The 21453-nt window shown below is 43.3% G+C and overlaps 1 protein-coding gene across 1 annotated transcript in view; it reads left to right on the top strand.

Annotated features, from left to right (window-relative positions):
- Positions 1 to 20622, top strand: part of DCC (DCC netrin 1 receptor) — a 606685-nt gene extending 586063 nt beyond the window's left edge. The window contains exons 27-29 of the mRNA XM_061450469.1: positions 3377 to 3589; positions 17620 to 17762; positions 19678 to 20622. Of these exons, the coding sequence (XP_061306453.1) occupies positions 3377 to 3589; positions 17620 to 17762; positions 19678 to 19767 (446 nt within the window). The 3' untranslated portion in view covers positions 19768 to 20622. The remainder of the gene's footprint in view (positions 1 to 3376; positions 3590 to 17619; positions 17763 to 19677) is intronic.
- Positions 20623 to 21453: the final 831 nt, after the last annotated feature.

Below are 21453 nucleotides of genomic sequence, written 5' to 3'. Positions count from 1 at the left end.
AGCAAACCAAAAAAAAAAAAAAGTAATAATTGGATCAGTAGAAATAATCAGAATTCCTGGGCAGTTCTGTTGAGGTGTATGTAGGCAAATATCTGGCTGCTAGGCAGGGAATTGAGGTAGGGAATGCAGGCAGCAGCAGCAATGTGCTCATCTTCATCCATCCTTCAAATAAACAATCTATCCTCTCTTCCTGCAGGGACTTGAGTGAACTGTAAATTGATGGTTCTCATTATGTCTGCAATCTGCAAGCATGCACATCTTGCTTTAGAAAAATGTCTTCTCAAGCATGAAGCACACCTTCATTAGACCACTTACCTTCAATATTTAAATCCCAGCACCAGCTTCTAATTTTAATAGAGTCATCACACCTTTCTCTTCAGTCATAGCTGGAGGATAACGTGAAATCTTTTGTATAATAATGGTTATGTAGGTCTCCAGCTTTTACAACTAAATCTTTAAGATAAAACATGTGCGTACTGTAATACAGTAATTTAATAGCCTTTTAATGCAGGGACCATTACACTGATGCTGGCTGGTAAAGCTGATAAAGCTTTGTTATCTGAGAGTACCGCTGTGGAAAATACCAAGAAGGCATCTGATGGCAAGTAGTATTAAGTGCCTGGTGAACTTCTTCCTCCAAACAGGTCAAGAGCCTTCCAAAAGAACTGTCCTTAAGGACACAATGAAAAATGCTGGGCTCCGTAGGACGTTCAGACTTCGATAGACATGTCAGAAGGCATTTTGAGGCTAAAAGCATAGACAAAAGGCTTTATTTTTGCTTTAGGCAAAAGCCTTGCCGAGGTTTTACTCCAGAAAACACTGTAACCTCAGATGTTTACTTCTTTGAGACTCACATACTGTTTTGCATCTCGCCTAAGAGAGAGTGAAGGGAGAGAAGAACCCAATGCCCATGGTAGCCTAGAGCAGAAACGCTGTGGCACCTTCTTGAAGGTGTGAGCAGTAAATAAGGGTAGAATGAGCCCAACTATTATGCCTGCTTTATTCTGTTACAAATGACCTCAGTACCTCTGGCTTCCTTAAGAAGAACTTTAGTCCTCGGAGAAAAGAGGGGTCTGCTGGGCAAGGAAGGAAATGGAAAACCAGGGCAATGGCATGGTAATGCAAAGAGCCTTAAAGTTAAAACAAGGAAAATGAGACACAGAAAAGCAAACTCTAACGGACTGTAGATGATTTTGACTTTGGTCTGATCCTGTAATTGGCTTTCTATCCATGGTGTTTGATTTGGCCAGGCCTCTCTGTGATATTGCTGCAGGAACAAGAAATGGGGCAGTGGAAACGAGGCAAAATCCTCATTTCCATTTTTCAAAATTGTTTCGCCTCTTAGTAGGTTGTAATTACTTCTATACTTTGACATTAATTATTATAAAATGCCTTGAGATTTGACTTGGCTGTGTAATTGCATGTTATTTACACAAAGAGTTCTGGTTGTTGCAGAAGGCTCTGAAAGAAACCAGATCCTCTGGAGCACTTTGGGTCCCAGCATAATGACTAATTCTGATAGCTATACATCATAAAGGTTGTTTTCTTCAATAAGAGGTTGAGCTTTTCCTAGATTTCTGTTTCATACCACAAGCTGCATGATTAGCTGTTGTGCTGTGAGCCATTCTGGCTGGCATAAATACTGTGGAGACTTTGGACAACACCGACATGCTCAAGTTAAATAGGCTCCTGTTGTGATCAATCTCTTCAGCATCCAGTTTGATTCTTTCCCCTCTTCTGCTTGCAGACAATGCCAGGCCCTTCAGGAACTTACATTGGACAGGTCTTGGAGCAATTTGCTCTAGTGGAAGGTGTCCCTGCCCATGGCAGGGGGTTGGAATTGAATGACATTTAAGCTCCTTCCAAAGCAAAGCATTCTATGATTCTGTGAACCTTCTCCAGTGCTGTTACTTAGGGCCATTGAGGAGGAGCTGGTAAAAGGGCCAGGAAAGGCCAGACCTGAAGGCCAAGATAGACTCAACAGCACTCGTGATGCAGTGGATGTGGAAAAGAATTGTAGAATCATAGAATCACAGAACCATAGAATGGCTCGTGTTTAAAGCAGGTAAGAGGTGGTGTTTCCAAATCAATTTGCCTTGTCTTCTCCTGCAGAAGGAACGAAACAGAAGTGGCAAGCCCTTTTCTTTGTCATGGGGAATCATAGAACCATGGAATCAGAGAATACCAAGTTGGAAGGGACCTCAAGGATCATTTGGCCCAACCTTTCTAGACAAAGCATGACCTAGACTTGATGCTCCAGCACCTTGTCCAGAGGAATCTTAACAGTGTGCAGTGCTGGGGAGTCACCGCTTCCCTGATGATCTTAAGGTCCTTTCCAACCCTAACTATTCTATGATTCTATGAAATCTGGGCAATGCCATCAGGGTGTGTGAGTGCTCATCCTGCTTCTTGTTGTCATCTTACCTCCCATCATCTTCACTGTACATCCTCCATAAGATACACTCTGTTTTTAGACTGCAAGATTAGAGGATTTTGCAAGCAATAGATTCAAGATAACTCTGTTCACGAATCACCTTTCTCTCCATTTATGGTGCTGTTGATGTTAGCAGTATGGACCATGCACATCCTGTAATTTATAGTTTGGGCACAACATGAGTTTCTTGAGGGCTGCAGAAACAAAGTGATTTTCTGTTTGTCTCAACTTCAGTTTTCTTTTGTTTTCCTTGTTTTTCTTCTGTTTTGTGGCATGGAAAGTCCATGACAGAGGCCGACACTGAAAGCTTCTTTTAAGAAACTCTGCAGAACATAAGGAACCTGCCTTTTATATTGGAAGGTTGACATGGAACATTTAAATCTCTGAAAAACTGACTGTGAATATAGGCTAATAAAACAGCAACCTACTGATTTGGCACACTAAATGTTACAGCCGTCTCAAGGAAAAACAATATTGGTGATTGGTTATGTAGAAATTGATTAAGTCCTTTCTTTTTGTCAAGCTTTTCTCCACCATGACTAGAACAAGACCATGATGCTGAACATAATGAGTTTCCATAGTCACAGCTTGTTTCGATCCCCACATGTATTTATGTGTTTATTGATTTTTAATATTTGAAAGCACATAGAGACGAAAAGATAGACAGAAGGGGATAAAAATATGCTTGGGGTTTTATGCTTTGGGGTTTTTAAAGAAGATGTTTTGAGCCTCAGATGGCACACGGCCACTCTGAGGAACATCTGGTTTTAATTTATCTGCCAATAACTTTTGATGGAACTGTTTACACGTTTCCTGCACCTTCTTGGAGGATGGAGGCTAATGTTGTCCCTTCTGTTGGAAACGACCATAAAAGTGGGAAATGGGACATAAAATATGCATCAATAACAGTCCTTTGGGGGTTTTTTGACTGTTCTCTTGCAGCTGTTAGCGAAGGACCAGCACCACAGCAGCCGCCCTTGCTGCCGCAGACTCAGCCTGAGCACTCCAGCAATGAGGATGCCCCGAGCAGAACCATCCCCACCGCTTGCGTCCGCCCTACGCACCCTCTCCGCAGCTTCGCCAACCCCTTGCTACCTCCACCCATGAGTGCAATAGAACCGAAAGTCCCTTACACACCGCTTCTGTCTCAAACAGGTAAGAGTGACTGGGGGGAAAGTCTCCGGTACCACTTCCCTGAACCACTGACTTTGAATTCGTGAGAAAACAGAGAGCACGAGACAGTCCCATACCTTGAAGAAATATCTGTAAGTGCTGACAGAGGTGAAACAAGATGACCTTTAAGGTTCCACCCAGCCCAAAGCAGCCTATGATTCTATGTATAGTTATCGTAGAATCATAGATTCATAGAATAGTTAGGGTTGGAAAGGACCTTAAGATCATCCAGTTCCAACCCCCCTGCCATGGGCAGGGACGCCTCACACTAAACCATGGCACCCAAGGCTCTGCCTAACCTGGCCTTGAACACTGCCAGGGATGGAGCATTCACAACCTCCCTGGGCAACCCATTCCAGTGCCTCATCACCCTCACAGGAAAGAATTTCCTCCTTATCTCCAATCTAAACTTCCCCTGTTTCAGTTTGAACCCGTTACCCCTTGTCCTGTCACTACAGTCCCTAATGAAGAGTCCCTCTCCAGCATCCCTATAAGCCCCCTTCAGATACTGGAAGGCTGCTATGAGGTCTCCACGCAGCTTCTCTTCTCCAGCCTCAACAGCCCCAACTTCCTCAGCCTGTCTTCATACAGGAGGTGCTCCAGCCCCTGATCATCCTCGTGGCCTCCTCTGGACTTGTTCCAACAGTTCCATGTCCTTTTTATGTTGAGGACACCAGAACTGCACACAATGCTCCAGGTGAGGTCTCACAAGAGCAGAGCAGAGGGGCAGGATCACCTCCTTCAACCTGCTGGTCACGCTCCTTTTGATGCAGCCCAGGATACGGTTGCTTTCTGGGCTGTGAGCTCACACTGAAGCCGGCTCATGTTCAGTTTCGCATCAACCAGTTACATAGAATCATCATAGAATTACATGATAGTAAGCAGGTACTTTATTCTGACAATCTGGAGTAAAAATTCAGGGCAAGGCAATAGCTTAAAATCAGAGTTAACAAGTAAGTGATAAAAATGAACTAAATGAGATGCCAAATTAATCACTTGGTCTTGTTTCCAGTCTCCTGTTACGCTGCAGTAACTTGAAACAGTGCCAAATGCTTGACTCTTGTTTCAAGGCTTGCCTTTTGGATAATGAAAGAACTATTTATGTATGCTGGAAAAGAACTGACTGCAACCCACTCCAGTGTGCAAACTGATCAAAAATTAAACAGCAAGCGTGCAAGGAACGGGAAGAAAATTACTATATGTTTCTTAAAAAGGCTTTCGAATAGTGACGGCGTTGAATGAGGCTGTGGGCTGGTGGTAGGGTTAGATTAAACAGTTGTAGTGAAACATTTGCTCATGGGTAGGGTCATGGCAGAGCAAGAGGGAATGGTGCTTTTCTAGCTGATTTCTGGGTTTGCTTCCAGAGCAGCACCATTTCTAGGGAGCTGTCTTTAAAATTCATTCTTGGATCCAGTGAGTGCAGCTGTGTGATGTACCTGGTATCTGCTTTGTCCATAAACTAGGTGCAGTGCTAGGACTGTTCTTCGTGTGAAGTGGTATAATAGGAGTAGTGCTACCTGCCTTAGTATCCCTAACCACTCGAGTTACTAAGAAGGGGAAAAAAACGGATCTGCATGCTGGTCTCCGATTTTAACTTCTGCTCTTTTAGCTTTGATAATCTCCAGTTTAGCTCAGAGAACCTTTGAGATTTCATTTTCACTCTTTTCTATTCTAATAGTGCTTTCTGAGCACAGCTTTCTCGCCATACAACATATGCTGGGTCGATGTTTTCAACAAGCAAGCTACCAAAACATCTCTGCATTTTTACTGGAAGCACCTGCTATCCATCAGCAAGTAATCCAGTTTCTGACAGCAGACAGAAGTAGATAAATCCTTATTTACTGGAGAACTGCTTTTGCCAAATAGCGTTGCTGAATTATTTTTTATATATAACAGAGCCTATTCATCTCTATGTAGTGCTACATTTTACTTTATGGGGATCCAGTTCTACCTGTCTTACTCTCATAAGCCTGATTACTTCAAAATGGCTATTTGCTCTCCAAGTCAACCAGAGTTTACCTTTTAACCATTATAACTGGGAGGTGTGGTAAAGAGAGAGGAAGTCACGGCGTGGTACTTATCTTCGTAAAGAATCCCATCATCCTGAAAAATAAAGCTGTCTTTTTTTTGAGCAAGTAATCTCAAGTAAGCAGATGCAGTGTTTCCTGCAGCAGCGTGTAGAACTTTGTTATTAGGTAAAATTGAGAACTGAAAGTTTATGGCACGATCTGCCATAAAGCAATGGAAATAAATAGAGTGAATGGTAAAGCAATGAAAAAACCTGTTTTTCCGAACCCTGTCACATAGACAAAAACATGTTGCTGGGTTTTATATGGCTTTCAAACGATTGTATTTATTATTACACTGAAACCACTATTTTCACTTTTTAGAAGTACTTGTAGCTTCATTTCTGATCTGCTTCTGGCTATTTTGTGGTGTTGGGAGCTACTTACTTCCCTCTATGTCTGGCTTCTGCTGCTTGTCTCAATGCACTTGTCCTCAGAGTCATTACCCAGACTGATGTCTCCTTTTGCCAAGTCCTTGTAGAATGTTTTCCTTCATAAATGTTAACTTCTCTTTGTTGCTCTGGGCAGTGAGTGGGGTGTGCAGAACTGATCCCGGTCCTGCAAAGGGTCCCTCAAAACTAGGTTGCTCTTCCAGCACCCGCTCCTGAATCCCACTCCTCTGGACTCCAGATCTCTCTTCTTTTCACTGAAAATGGGAGTGGAGACAAAAGGCATTGAGAAAGAGACGTGAAGAAAGAGCACTTCATTTCACCAGCAATTCTGAGTATTTAACACGACCCATGAGTATGGTATCTCAACCATCGTTAGGTAACCATGAAAGGGAGATCCTGAAGACATTTGGGTGCCGCATCCCTTGCAGTGTTCAAGGCCAGGATGGACAGGGATTGAAGAAACCTAGTCCAGGGGAAGGTGTCCCTCTCAATGTCAGGAGGTTGGAACTGGATGGTCTTTAAGGTCCCTTCCACCACAAACCATATGATGACTTTACAAAGTCTCTGATGCATTTCCCTATTTGAACAAACCTCCTAGAAAGATGACTGACACATCCCTGCACAGCCACTCCTCCCTATTCCCCTCTGGCAGAGCAAGGGCGGTCCAGCTGTCTGCAGCCCAAATGAGACAATTCCCTCATGGACCATCTCTGCTAATTATACCCTACTTAGGGACATCTCAGGTTTAAAAAGCTCTTAGCAAATTCCCACATTGGAATAACTGTTACTTTCCTTAACCTGAGAGACAGAATTAATTAATTTGTCCTCATATTTTTCTTAAACTCCAGACATTATTACATGTCCTATGTAATAAAGTAATAGGGCGATAAGTAATGGACTCATTATCACTTAAGACAATTAAACTATTCTTTATTTTGCTATCCTACTTTTTAAAGTCATGTTATTCAGGTGTCTAATCCCTTCAGACAATGCAGAACTAGTGGAACGATACTGCAGAATTTAGAGGGGCAGGAAGCAGCAGAGAACCATAGAGATTGATAGAGAGATTTCCAGCAAAGACTTTAAAAAGCAGGAACCTGAAATTCAGTGGAGATTTCCCTTGAAATCCCTTCACTGCTGGTTTGCAGGCTCTTCTTCCTCCAGTCCTACGCATTTTATACCTCCTTTTAAAGAATAGCCTGTATGGAGATGCCAGGCAGCATCCTCTGGTCCTCAGCCAGGCCCATTGCCTGCCCCACAGCCAACCGCATGCAGAAGCTCCAGAGCTATTTGTGTATTTAGATTATAGTCCTGGAGCTAATATATAACACTGTCCCTCCTGCAATATTAGTATTTGGATCTTGCCCAGTGAATATATGAGCACAGGGCTTTTTCTTGCCTCTTTGATTGACCTGACGCTAAAAGGAAGTATCTCCTCTAATATTTTATCTATTCCCAATATCTCTGTAGTGGCATTGTAATTAGCTGTTAAACTCTATCATATGCTTCATAAAGAAGACATACAGAGATCATTATTCAGTTGTGGGAGATACTGCCATGAGGATATGAATAAATATTTAAAAGGCTGTTCTCCTGGTTTTGGGTCATGACATCAACCTAATCCAGAGCTAAATCTGACATTTTTCTTCTTTTCTTTTTTTTTCCTGTTGTTTTTTTTCTTCCTTGAGCCCAATAAATTTAGTTTTTTCACATTAAGCCCTTCCCGTTCATATTTTATAGGAGATCTCACTTTTTTCATCACTGCTTTGTGATCAGGTACTTGAGATTCCTAATACTTATTCTGAAGGCGTCAGAATCCAATCCCCACTGTGGCTGTACCTGCTCCCCTTTGCAAATCATACACATAGGCATATAAGTGATTTGACTTAGCCCCCTTTCAGGCTAAATAGAAAATGTTTGATGGAGTGTTGAGCTTACTGCGTTATAGATCTGACATAAATTCCACAAATGGACAGGAAAGACATTTTTTTTCCCCCTCACAAATGAAAATTCCTTTTAGGTCTTAATGATCAGCTGCACTTTAAATGAACCTGAATTAGGAGGTCATTTGTCTTCTGCAGAAGCAAGTGTGTGGAGATAGAAAATGCTGCCTGCGAAGTGGTGTGGTTTATATCATGTCACAGTTACAGAACTTCAGCCTTTTCAGGCTCTTTTCTGAAGCTGTAAAAGTGCTGCATGTTTTGGTTCTTCCCCAAAACGGTGTAGCTGGAAATCTAAATTGTCTAGGTCTAGGTCTTCCTAGAATCGCTCAGTGATACCCCAGAGCTAAAACCACTTTATTTTACAGCAAAACTGAACTTGATTTTCCTTCCTGCTGCTGAGCGGTAAGGTGTGTCCCAAACTGGCTCTAGGCAGGGATTGCAGGGGAAGGGCTGCACTGCAGGTGAAGTGCTCAAGATTTATTTCTTTGCTGCTTCGGGGGGGAAAAAAAAAAAAATAAAGAAAAAATAATATAAAAAATCCTATATTTTCAATGTTGGGTGTTTTGGGGAATAAAAGAGAAGAGTGAGATGAAGAAATCTGTCGGTAAACATCCCTGTGTAAATAGCAGTAGCTGAGTATTACCTGAACGTCAGCACAAACCCTTCCTTACCCAGGCTGGCACACACACTGTTTTCATTACCAAATGGGATAAGAAAGCCTGGTAAGAAAATGAACTCCTTGAGGTGTTTCTATTATTATTATTATTATTTCTAAATCATTTGTAAGAAAAGGACCAGGTAAACAAGATAAGGCTGAAGGTCTGCCGAGCCTATGTTAAAGCCACAAGCTAACAGTCAAATAAATAAGGGATGAAATGAAGAGGAAAAAAGGGAATTTGGGTATTAAGCAGTGACTCCTGAGCCATAATAATCTCAAATAGCAAGGGTTTGGAGCCTCAGCAGTTGCTGAAATTACAGTGATCTTTAGAAGAGTGAATATGGAGGAAATAAAGAACTAATTTTCACTCATGCTGACAATAGACTGCTCCTCACCGGAGCGCTGGTAGAATCACTGTTACACAAGTGCCTTCATTATCAGATCTCAGGTGGAGTGTTTAGAGACAGAAATTCCAAGAATTAAACTTCTGGCTGCAAATTAGGCAAATTTTGGAGACATAAACTTAGAACCCTCTGGTGTAAGACTTGTGCACTTAATGGCTATCTGCTTTTTAGAGCGCTTAATCCCCTCTCGTGCAAAGTGGGGAGTTAATTTGTGAGTGATGTGAGTGCATTCATTCTGAGCAATCAATTAGGTCTAATTAAGTAGCTATATAACCAAATTCTGGGTCCTGTGGGGAGGGAGGAGTTCAAGGTTTACCATTCACAGTAAAGAAATCACAGTGCCAATAAAAAATACAAGCAAAAACCTAAACCTATTGCTTCTAATTTGAGTTCAGTCATTGAATTCAAAGGCAAATAAGAACTCTTTTGTTAATAGAGTATAAAAATCTTTGTGGCTTAAGAGTTTGGGGTGGGGGGATGTTTCTTACTTTAATGATGAATGCAAATGAGATTATGGACTTCTCTTTATCACAGTCTACAGTAAGCAAGGTCTACAGATTCACTGAAAATATGGGAATTATTCACTTCCTGAACCTTTTATTCTGAAATCCTGGCTTTTTGCACTAGAACTCCCTGACTCAAAGGAGAACGATTCTTTTATTTCATAATCCTTTACCTACAACCCCTCCCCTTCAATTTTGAAATGCATTTTCTCGTCCGCATTTCTTTTGTATGAAAACGCACGCACTTTCTCCATCCAGCTGGGAGATACATTGACACAGCAGTGCCATGGAAGGGTCAGTCCTGTCCATTAGAGAAAGCTGGTCCCAGTCCAGTAGATGTTAATTAGCATGCAGACAACTGGAGACACCTGAGTTGTCTCATTAAAACTGACAGGACTGCTGGAAGGTGTAAAGCGAAGTGTGGGTTCAGGTGCTTGCCTCGATAAGCGCACTGATTCCCCTTTGATAAAAATGATCTTTTTCAAGATCTGTTTCAGTGAAATAATTAAAAAAAAAAAAATTATCTAAATAATCATCTTGAAAATTCATAGAAAGATTTAAGGAAGGGTTGTTCTATGTCCCTGTGTTTCATAAGCAGAGAAATTAAACTTTTTCCACTGTGTGTACAGTTTATCTGCATTAAGTGCATGTGTTATCCCTGCGCAGTCACAGCCAGTAGGTCACTTTTGCCCAAATACTTACTTATCCATAGTATTTCCAGCAAATAGGTTCAAAACACGAACAGCAGCTGAGTAGACAGAGACCAAATCTTTCGCATATTTGCACTGCATTTGTGCAGCCTGTGTTGGTTTTTTGAAGTGCCCTTTCCAAACTCACTATTTCTATACCTATTTTGAAGCCGTAGCGTGTAAAAATGTGTAAAGTTCATCAGTGTTATTTCAAAAGCCTCCTCAGTAGTCAACCCCAGTACTTGCTTGGTACCATATTCAGGAGAGTGATTAAATGATCTCTTTGTCTTTTCTGTTGGGGTTTTCTCTTTTTTCTCTCTTTTTAATTTGTTTCTCTCACTATCAAATATTTCTAAATTAAACTTTGCCTCTTCCTAGAACAATTTCCCTGGCATCTGTTGATTATCATCTTAAAAATGATTTTTAGAAACTCAGTTTCTCAATGAAAAACACTTTTTTTTCCCCCATTTAGTGTAAAACTGAGTCTTCAAATAATATTTTTCCCATAGTTACATATTCTGCTCCCCTGAGAGGCACTGTCTTTCTTAAAGAGGTACATCCTGCCATGGAGCTACAAGTAATCTCACTTCCACGTGTTATCCTCATCTTTATGTTTCAGCTTTTAAGTCATTCAAACTGACATTGTTTTTACCGGTGGAAATAGCAAATAGCCGGTAAGTGGAGTTTGATCCTTTTGTGATTTCGTGTTGTACATTTTGGGAGAAAATTACCACTTCGTACTGCAAGATAAGCTGTATACCTCACCAGCTTTGATTGCTTAACAGTGGAAACATCTGGCTTGGCGCTGTTGTACAACCCTTCTTCCCAGCCTTGAAGTTCAGGCTGCCAATCTCTTTGCTGTCAGAAGCATTCATAAATAATTGGAGTTTTACAGAGTGAGTTCTTTCAGCTATGACATATCGCTGCGGGAGCATCCGTGCAGACTCCTCCGTGCCTGCGGGTCTTTGTTCCTAGAAGCAGCTCCAGTTAACCACAGAATCATGGAATGTTTTCTCAAAGACCCGTTCGACCTGGCCTTGAGCACTGCCAGGGATGGGGCAGCCACAGCTTCTCTGGGCACCCTGTGCCAGCGCCTCAGCACCCTCACAGGGAAGTAGCTATAGGGGAGGTGTGAGATGCACAGCCAGAAAAGATTAGCCTCATTTAGCTATAAGCCTGGCATTACCTTCTGAATTCTGCAGCTTATTATGACATCTGGGTACCCTTCATCCTCCAAGAATCCTCTCAGTTCTTATGGAAACAAAGGCTTGTTTGCACCCCAGTTGATAGATCAGTTTTCATCTGAATCCTCAAACAAGATTACCTTCAACTACAGATCCCCTTCACATCTTTGATGCACCTGCTGTCTGTTGGGTTATTAGGCGTAAGAATATCCCCAGTTTGGAAATTTTAAGTTTCTAAATCAGTTTTATGAGACATGCCTACAAATACCTTGCCTGACCCAAACTATTTTTTACTTGGTTGAAAATCCTATACCAGCAACTAAAAAAAAAAGTCAGCTTTAGATTAACCAAATATTGAACATTTTGTCCATCTCTGTAATCAAATGGCTTCAGGTTAAAAACTGGAGCCTGTATACAACACAACGCATCTTACTGCCAAAGTCCCATTTCAGAGTTTCTCTTGTGTCCTCCCTGCTGGCACACACTGTCTTTGATGATAGTTGTACATGTTTACCAAGAGCAGAATAATAGAAAGAAAAACATCTTCAAGCTGCTAGTCTTTTTCTTCATCTGTGGTAACTACCTGGTGTTTTAGCCCAGATATGTCCTTCATAAGCCCAGCTGCTGGTGAAGGGCATGTTGGCATTGTGAGCCTGATCCACATCTCACTGAGCTGAAAGGAAAGACTCTTGCTGCCTTTGAGTTCTGCAGTCCCACCTACTGAAACCAAACTACCACAATCCTTCTGAGAAGGGCAGGGATTGCAGGCAGAGTTGATCCAATCCCATTTTCTCTTCTATATATAGATTGTCACATAGACTCTTCCTCTTCGTCACTGGCAGTCAGTAAACCCCTCTCAGCACCTTGAAGGGTTCCCTTTTCCTGCGTGCAAGTCCTCAGGCTTGTACAGAGCTTTCCAGATGGGATCTTCCCACTGGTTTGTAAAATGGCATTGCTATTTGCCTTGTTTCTGCCAAAAAATTGCTTTCCTTGTACATCTGAAGATCACAGTTGATTTCTCTCAGGCACATACCCACTTGTAGTCTTGAAATCAGAAGCAACGCAGGTATTTCCTCTTCCTTCATTTCCTTCTGTTGGACCCAACAGAATTTATGTCAAAACTTCGCGTTCCTTCTGTCAGAGACGTGATTCATTCCTAGGTAATTCTAGACTTCTGATTATTGGGTGTCTGCTCTGTGTCCAGTCACAGGAGCTCACCGTGCTGCCACAGCCAAGAATTTGGATCTTCAGAAAGGCAATTTGTCCAACTTCCCTTCAAACTTTGAAGGGTGCCGTTACAAAGTGAAATTCAGCTGAAGGGGTGGCGTGTGGCCTTACCTCTTTGCTGTGAAAGCCTGGAAGTCTGCATGAGCAGCAGATAGGCAGACAGGTCCCTGCAGTTCTCTTGCAGTGTTATTCCAGCTCCAGCTGTATTTCCAAGCTTTGGCAAGTAGTCGATTCCACAATCACACTCTTACTGTACGTACCAAAATGTTGAGAATCAGTCCTAGATCCACATCTTGAGGAGCTCTGCCTTCTGCTTCGGTATTATCCACTGAGCATTACTTCATGCTCTGTCTCCATAAACTAGCTCCTTCAATTTTTACATTCACCTCCATTTCCTTCACTTTAAGTCTATTTTTTTCCCTTATCACATTTTTGAGTCATCACCCAGGATGCCTGTTACACATGAGCCACACAAGTATTTTCGGTCCTCAAGATGGATACAGACCCCCGATGCACTGAGTGTGAACACAGCACCTCTTGATGCTGAGTTTCCAGCTCGCTATCCTCCCTGCTTCCAGGGATGGGCCTTTGAAAAGCCTGCAATGCGAACAGAAGAAACCCTGAAATGAGTTGTTCTCACTTGGCTGAGTACATCATCCCGTGTTCCATTGGACATATCTCAAAATAAAATAACGCCAAGCAGCTCTCCCAAAGCACTGCTATCAAGAGGATGGATGCTCTATTGGTTTTACTTGCTGTCCATCATGATAACGTATGTCCTGATAGGCACAAATGTGTATAGATTTATAAGAGCTGCTGCTTTTTGGCTTGACACAGGATCGCAGTGATGTGCAGTGCGTCGGGAATACCCAGGGTGGTACGGCAGCACGTTCAGCGTGAGCCTTGGAGGAGCAGTGGATTTGCACCTGGTAGCCACATATTACCTAGCTAATGAGCCAGTGAAGTGTTTAATCACCCTGCTGAGAAAATGAACCTTCTAAACAGGGTAAATCCACCCTGGGGCCGCTCAGAGCTACACCTGACAGGTATTGTCATCTTCTGCCTCTTGCGGCCCCACTGCCACGGGATCCTCTTTTGTTAACTCGTGAGAGTCCTGTAGAGCTGGAGAAGGTTGGAAACCAAAGCAATTTCAATTTAATTAGCTGCTCATTTGCGTAAAGTGGGTTACTTTGCGCGTCAGCCTCCTGTGTCGAACTCTCTTGGAGAGCTCTGCTTGGTCTTTTTAACATCCTTTGGGGGAAGAGGGCTCGACTCTTGTGCTAATTACGTATTACAAGCAATACCTTGGGAAACAGTCACTGCTGTAGAGCATTTGCTGGAGAAGTGGAAATACACTGCTCAGCTTAACGAAAATCATCTCAGCTCTGTTTTAGTTATGAGCTTTACAATTTGCCTGTTGCTTTCGAGAGCTAAAGGGCAAAAAGATGCACAAACTGAACTTACTAATCATCATTATGCCTTCTCATTAGCAATATCCAGGAGGAAACATCTGTCTTTGTGCAGAAAAGTGGGTCTTTAAGTCCAATTACTACAATTAATGAGTTACATATGAGAAACATGAGTTTTACCACGGGATTTAGAGGATTACAATAGCAACATACTCTGCATTTCACATGAGCTCCTCACCACCACATCAAATATTCGTGTTTCCACCAGCCCATGGAAACTCAGCAAGTCACAGTGAGAAGTCACTTCTGCAAAGAAAAACTATTTGGGTCCATTATCTAACCCATAAACAGCCTCGATGCAATTTTCTACAGTGGCTGTATCTTATTATTCATTCTTCACGTTGCAGTGATAACCCAGGATGCAATCCAGAATCCCTGCAACTGGAATGAGATAAATCTCTCTTTTGCAGGGCACATAGGCACTACTAGAATAGAATCAGTGCTATAGCGTTATAGAATTGCAGCTGTAGGTGTTTGCTGAGCACTGCAGGTGTTTTCAAAGCACTGGGGAAAGAAACATTGAGAATCCACAGTCCATGCACCAGGCTGCTTAGAGTTAATTTGCTTGCGCTGGTGCTACCTCCTTCTCTTTATGTTCTTTTAAATCAGGCTCTGGTGTTTCTCAGCATGTGAAATACACAGTAAAATAGGCTTGGTGCATACTTTGAGTGTCAGTGTGTGCATGCTCACACACACACTTCTTTGGAAATAAGCTCTTTTTATTAAGAAGTGGAAGAGAAAACATTTCCTATTTCAAAAAGCTGACTTGAATGTGGAAGAACGAACCTCTGGGGAGAGCTGTATCCTCTCACTCTGAGGAGCAGGGAAGTCTGAAGGCCCAGTTATTAAAGAAGACTTTTAGCTGTTGAACAGGAGCTGGAAGAGTGAAGGCATAGAATCATAGAACCATAGAATAGTTAGGGTTGGAAAGGACCTCAGGATCACCCAGTTCCAGCACCCCTGCCATGGGCAGGGACACCTCACACTAAACCATGGCACCCAAGGCTCTGTCCAGCCTGCCCTTGAACACTGCCAGGGATGGAGCATTCACAACCTCCCTGGGCAACCCATTCCAGTGCCTCACCATCCTAACAGGAAAGAATTTCCTCCTTATATCCAACCTAAAATTCCCCTGTTTCAGTTTGAACCCATTACCCCTTGTCCTGTCACTACAGTCCCTAATGAAGAGTCCCTCCCCAGCATCCCTATAGGCCCCCTTCAGATACTGGAAGGCTGCTGTTGGCAGCTCAGTCTCAGGAGGGATTTTGTTCTCTCTTCTGCTCCTTTGTGTAAGTAATTAAAAACATAAAAACAGATCTCTGAAATACAGGAAAATGAACCCGCAGCTCTTGTCTCCTGGCTACTGCTGGAGCTGTAAGAATGCAGAGAGCTGTCATGACTGCATGGGTTTGGTGGGGTTTTGGGGAGCGAGAGTGGCAGTAGCTCCATGTGCATCAGCTGCCTGCCCTCCTGCGTTGGAGTTATTCCCCAGGCAGTGCTGCTCCTGGCTTAGGAGCATTCATTTCATGCTTTAATGATGTAACATAATGCAAAAAGGACATCACAACCCACGAGGGACGTGGAGCTGTTGGAGCGAGGCCAGAGGAGGCCATGGAGATGCTGCGAGGGCTGGAGCAGCTCTGCTCTGGAGCCAGGCTGAGATACATTTGTTTTGGAGTGAGCCTGTCCATGTCCCACATGGATGTAGACATCTACCATGCTCCTGGTCCCCAGTCTCAGCTCCAGAGCCATGGATGGCCTCATACAAACCTGTCCTGTGGCTCGTTCCTGGGACACCCCTTCCTCTATCAACATTTTATGGCTTGAGTGTCTCAAGTCATATTTTTCTCTCTCTGATCCAATTCTGATGCAGTGGACAAGAACCTACCTGACTTACTAAAGCTGATGCCTTCCTTATCATGCTACTCATTTTTGTAACAGAAAAAGGGCAGAGAACTTGCTGAACGCTATAGCTGAGGAAATATATAGGGAAAATCTATTTATGATTCATCTGCATGATTTCAATTGGTCTTAAATAATAAGAACAGGAATTGTGCCCAATTCCTGTGAGAGATTAAAATCTCCCACATGGAGTCTGCCCTGTGCCAGAAAGGATCTGCTGTTACCTGGTGGGGATAGCTGGTGGGATTTGACTGTCCCTGGTATGTGATGCATCCAGCCAAGCAAGTATTAGCCTGGAGATTGCATATTTAAAGATATGAACACGAAACTTGCCTTAGAGCATCAAAGTGGATTAATGTTAATAGAGAAACCAGGAAGAACAAACTTTGGAGACCTAAGTGGGTGACACAAGTGCCATAGGCACTCACTGGAATGCATTTGGCCCTATGCAGGTTGTGGCAATGTTCAAGGCATAGCTTCAGAGGAACAAGACTACGCTGGCAGTAAGCAAATCAGAAACTGCTGTCCCCGGTTGTGGCCTTGAATCTGTGATGCACAAGATTCATGACCTCAGCCAGGCTTTGCAAGGCAGCTTTTAACTTTAAAGCTATCCCCGTGTACTTAAAACCAACGTCTTGTGTGCCCTTGTTTCATCTGGCAGCCCTCGGGTCTCCGGCAGTGTCTTGCATAGGACCAGGCACCTTGTGCTCATCGGAGGCAGTGTCCAGGACACAGGTTTTACTCTTTGATGCTTTAAATGATTTAAAGGTACAAAGAATCTGTAATTCCCTCTGGAAGAGAGCTGAGGCGTCTCAGCTGATGCATCTTTAAAGGGCAGAGCTTGAAGCAGCGCTGCAGCTGACACCTCTTTTGCCAAGTAGCAGTGCTGTCGCTCTATGGGGTGGGCAGGAGGAGCTCTTCAGTCTCATTTTCCCCCTCAACCACAACATCAGTTTGGCAGTTCCCTGCCCGACATTCCATCGTTCTCCTGGAATGCCAAGTTTCGGGGTATTTTCCCGGGAAAACTTCAGTTTCCATGCAAAAAGTTTCGTTTCTTCGGAAGAGCATCCATCAAATATTAATGTCAACGGGAAATTGCAAACCTGCTGCAGTCTCACCCAACAGCCTTGGGCATCATTCCTGTTGGGTGCAGCAGTGGGGTTTAGACCTGCAATGTTTCAAATGTAACTGAAGATGTTTTAGAAAGTGTTGGTGTTGGCGCTGGTGCTTCTCCTGGGATGATACAATTCCAGGCTGGTTTGTGTTGGAAGGGACCTCAAAGCTCACCCAGTTCCAACCCCTGACCACAGGCAGGGACACCTTCCACTAGAGCAGCTTGCTCCAAGCCCCATCCAACCTGGCCTAGAAGAAGCAGTGTAAGTCTGTCTGGGAATAATAGAATCAAGGCTGGAAAAGACCTTTAAGGAGACTTCTATAACTGAAGGCGAATGGTAAAACCAATAGTAAACGCAATAGTAAAACCACCCGCTTTTTGCCTACGGTCCCCCAGATTTCATTGCAATGCCCTTTTTCATGCCAACAGGTTCTCAGTGTGACTTCTGCTTCTTTTTCCAGGGCCTAACCTCCCCAAGGCTCAAGTCAAAACCGCATCCCTTGGCTTGGCAGGAAAAGCCAGGTCACCTCTGCTGCCCGTCTCAGTGCCCACAGCCCCGGAGGTTGCAGAAGAGGGACACAAGCAGACTGAGGACTCTGCAAACGTAAGAACCATCTGTCAGAGCCAGCGGGCTTGCAAGGCTCGTCACCATCGAGTTCTGTTCTCTAATCCTCAGTCTACACATCAGTTTTTAGATAACGATCCATCCCTCCTTACGTGGGGCATTGCACTGCACACATTACACTGACAGCTATTAGAACACTAGTAGAAAGTTTTGGTAGCCAGGAAGGCTTTGCTGTTGGCTTTAATGGACCTTGTGATGTGGAGGAGAAGTGAGTGCTTCAATTCTGTGTTAATATTACCCATCCACAGCTCTCACAACCTCTCCTCAGCACGCTGAGATACCAGGAGAAGAGAAAAGGGGGGGAGAAGTGCCATAAGGGAAGAAAATAGTTTTGGCAGGGAAATTTAGTATAGAGTAATACCAGATAATGGTGAGAAAAGTAACACTGAAGGGGTAGGTAAGTGAAACTGGAAAGATGGCGTAATTAGAATAATCTTTTCACTCCTATTAAGACTCTGTTAGAGAAGGAACTTACGTGACTCAGAAGATGAAACTGTGCTGAAGAAAATGAATAAGGGAAAAAAGAAATGCACTAAATACATGTTGTGCACCACGTCTTTTCATCTCCTTGCACAGCACAGCTTTTTGCCAGGCACTATTGCAGCGATATGTCCAACATTTTGTTAGCGAATCCTTTGATGTTTTCAACCTGGGTTAAGACAAAAGATTCTCTTTAGACATGTATGCAGGGTTTGGGTCTGCTGCTTGATTAATGCAGGACAGCAGTGTTTGATTCCTGCTTGTTGCTGTCACCAGCATAGGTATATCCTTCTGCATATAGTCACAGCAGGATTCCAATGTTCTGTTGGGAAAGGGGATGCAGGATGATTAAAAGACATGGAATCTCCTACTGGAATAGGAACGGGAAAGAAAATCCCCTCCACGGTAAAACTGGTGGCATAAGGAGTAATTTAACACAGGACATTTAGTAACACGAAGTGCAATTTCAGCTTTCAATACCTTATCACAGCATCACAATTTAGCTCTCAGAAGAGACTCTGCTCAAGCTCCACAAGTGTGAAGGCAGTTACAGGCGACAGCAGGCAACAAGCTCATCAGGTGGTCAGAATTTGGGGTGAAAGGCTAAAATTTGGAGATCAGTTTTCTTTTAAGCTTGGCTCTGCAGGTGCTTTCTTAAGGTGCCTGCTCCATCTCACCTCAGGGACTGCAGGGCTTATACAGCAGTGCCAGATCGTTTATTGGGCAAAATAAACAAACAATAATGAAGTAAATAATACTGGAGCACCCTCAGTGTCTGGAAACAGGGGACCACTCCTCTTGCTCTTGCCTTGCTCATGTCTGAGGTCAGTGGTTCCCAAGAATAGGAGCAGTTTTGCTGCCAAATGTGGGTTTTGCTGCAGATTCCCAGCTGGCTGTACCCCAAGGGACTGCCCAGTTAGGCACTTCTGAAAACTGCTCCCACTCCTCAGCTCCCACTAAAGGCTATGGTAGAAACACCCAACCACCAGCAAGGGAAGAGAAATTCAGGTAATTGCTGGATCAACTGTTGCAACCTGCTCTGAAATACATGTTTAGATGAGCATTTTACATCTCTTTTGAGTGTTAAAACTGTTCTTGTTGTGTCTTGTCCCCAACCCCGAACACGGATGCATGCAGTGGAAAGGAGGGAGCTGGGGAAATGGGGACTCAGAGGATGGCTGTTAACACTTCACATTGTTCTAGCATGGGCACCACTGGTTTTCAGCTCCTGTGTTGGTCCCAGAGAGGCTTTGCTAGCCAACCTGTGAACATAAGGCCATGGTTGGATGCTCCAGGTCCCTGAGTTGGGGGCCCTGGGAGGTCCCTGCCATGGGGCCATGTCCTTGGCTCTGTCCAGGGGTCTCTGTTCCTGTCCCTCTGCCTCTTATGTGTATGTGTGTTTGTTCACTTGCAGGTTTATGAGCAGGATGATCTGAGCGAACAGATGGCCAGTTTGGAGGGGCTAATGAAGCAACTCAATGCTATCACAGGCTCAGCCTTCTAACAGCTCTTGATGAGGTGATAATTATCCCGGAGCATTGCAACATACCAGGATTTCTCTCATACTACCCACTTTCACAACCCCATCACAAATCATCTTGTTGCTGGTATCACTCCTTCAGTGCAAGGAAAATGCCTGCAAATTCCTAAAAGGAATGATTAAAAAAGAAAAACAAAGAAGAAGCAAAGGATAATAGTGGAGATGTTACAGAACTTCAGATCTGGCATCTAAAGCGATGGAAGCATGAAGGCAAATGACGTTGTCACCATGGGGTCATTAGCTGATGCTACCAGATTGCTCGTTTTGATCTACTAGTATTTGTAGAGCTGAAGTTGTCATGACTAACTCATGTTTTACTCCGTAGAGGTTCGTAGCTGTTTGTGTAGATCTAGTCTTACCTCATGCAAGTATGTTTTTAAACATAGACTGTGCCATTAATGAGACAGTGTTGTAGGTCACTCGTTTGGTTTTGGGTTTGTTTTTTTTTTTAAATATATAATTACTGACTACAAAAACACCCATAGCAGATGATCACACCACAACACCAAAAATTTGGAAGCTTTCCCAACAGCACAAAATGAAAAGACAAATTACTAATTTCTTTTGTTGTCTCTGTCAGTTATCTCTCACGAGAGGTGGGGATTAGTGAGTGGCTGTAGAACTCAGCCACTTCAGCATTTCCTCTCGTAGTTAATGTTTTATGTACGGAAAAACAGAGAACCAGGAATGTAAAAAGGAAAAAAAAAAAAAAAAAAAAAAGGAAAAAAGGGGAAAAAATAAAAGTCTGAGTTTGCATTGGCGGCCTGCTGCCAGCCAGCCGGTGTGCACTTGTGAAAAGAGGATGTGATGAGCAATCTTCTCTGATTAAGCTTGTAATAAAACATGTCTGCGGATGAGTGGCCTTTGTGCCAGACCACGATGACATTGGGAAGCACTGCTGGGGCCATGCCAAGATGCAGTAGGATGAAAAACAGAGCTGAATTTGCCTCCCTTGCCTTCCTTGCCTTTCTCACCTTTCTCATCCACCCCGCATCCCAGGATGTCGCTGATGCGATGACCCATCCGCCTTGGATGATGATGGGCAGAGGATGAGGAGGCCGACGGTGTGGTGCTTCCCACGGGCAGGACATGAGCCTGGAGGAAGAACCACAGAGGCTAGTAAATACCTGATAAATCATTTAGGAGTTTTTTTCCTGCAAGTGTGGTATTTCCTGGCTGAGATCAGCAGTGCTCCATGAGAACAGCAAGAGGGGAGAGCAGCAGGATACCGCGAAGCATCCTTAGGGATTCCCTCTCCTTGTCCTAGTGCTTTAGCTGCGCATTGCGGTGTTTATTGACAGCCATAACTGGTTGAATTGGCTAGATTTTGTGTGCATACATTTTATTGCTAAATTTTCGGCTGCATTCAGCATTAATCTCTGTTTATGCAGCTGAATCACCAAAAGGGAACTAATTTGCATATTTATCAGTTAGGAGGCTGCAAAACCCAATAAGAGAGTTTCAGATGAATTATTCCATTCAGCTCTGCCTTTGATTTCAAGCTTGAGTGGGTCATAATTTTAAAAGAGCATGGAAAGGATAGGATCTTTACAACCTAATAGCTCCTTTTATTAGGTGGGTAATTATATCTGAATCTCCGAATAAAATATTTTGAGTAAAATGGCACTGCAACAGAAGTAATAATTCAGA

Source organism: Pezoporus flaviventris, unplaced genomic scaffold, assembly GCF_033815535.1.
Source record: "Pezoporus flaviventris isolate CSIRO_AGI_PZ_B2104156 unplaced genomic scaffold, CSIRO_AGI_Pfla_v1 ptg000010l, whole genome shotgun sequence".
In the NCBI taxonomy this organism is placed as follows: domain Eukaryota; kingdom Metazoa; phylum Chordata; class Aves; order Psittaciformes; family Psittacidae; genus Pezoporus; species Pezoporus flaviventris.
This window is presented reverse-complemented; position numbering and strand designations above follow the sequence as displayed.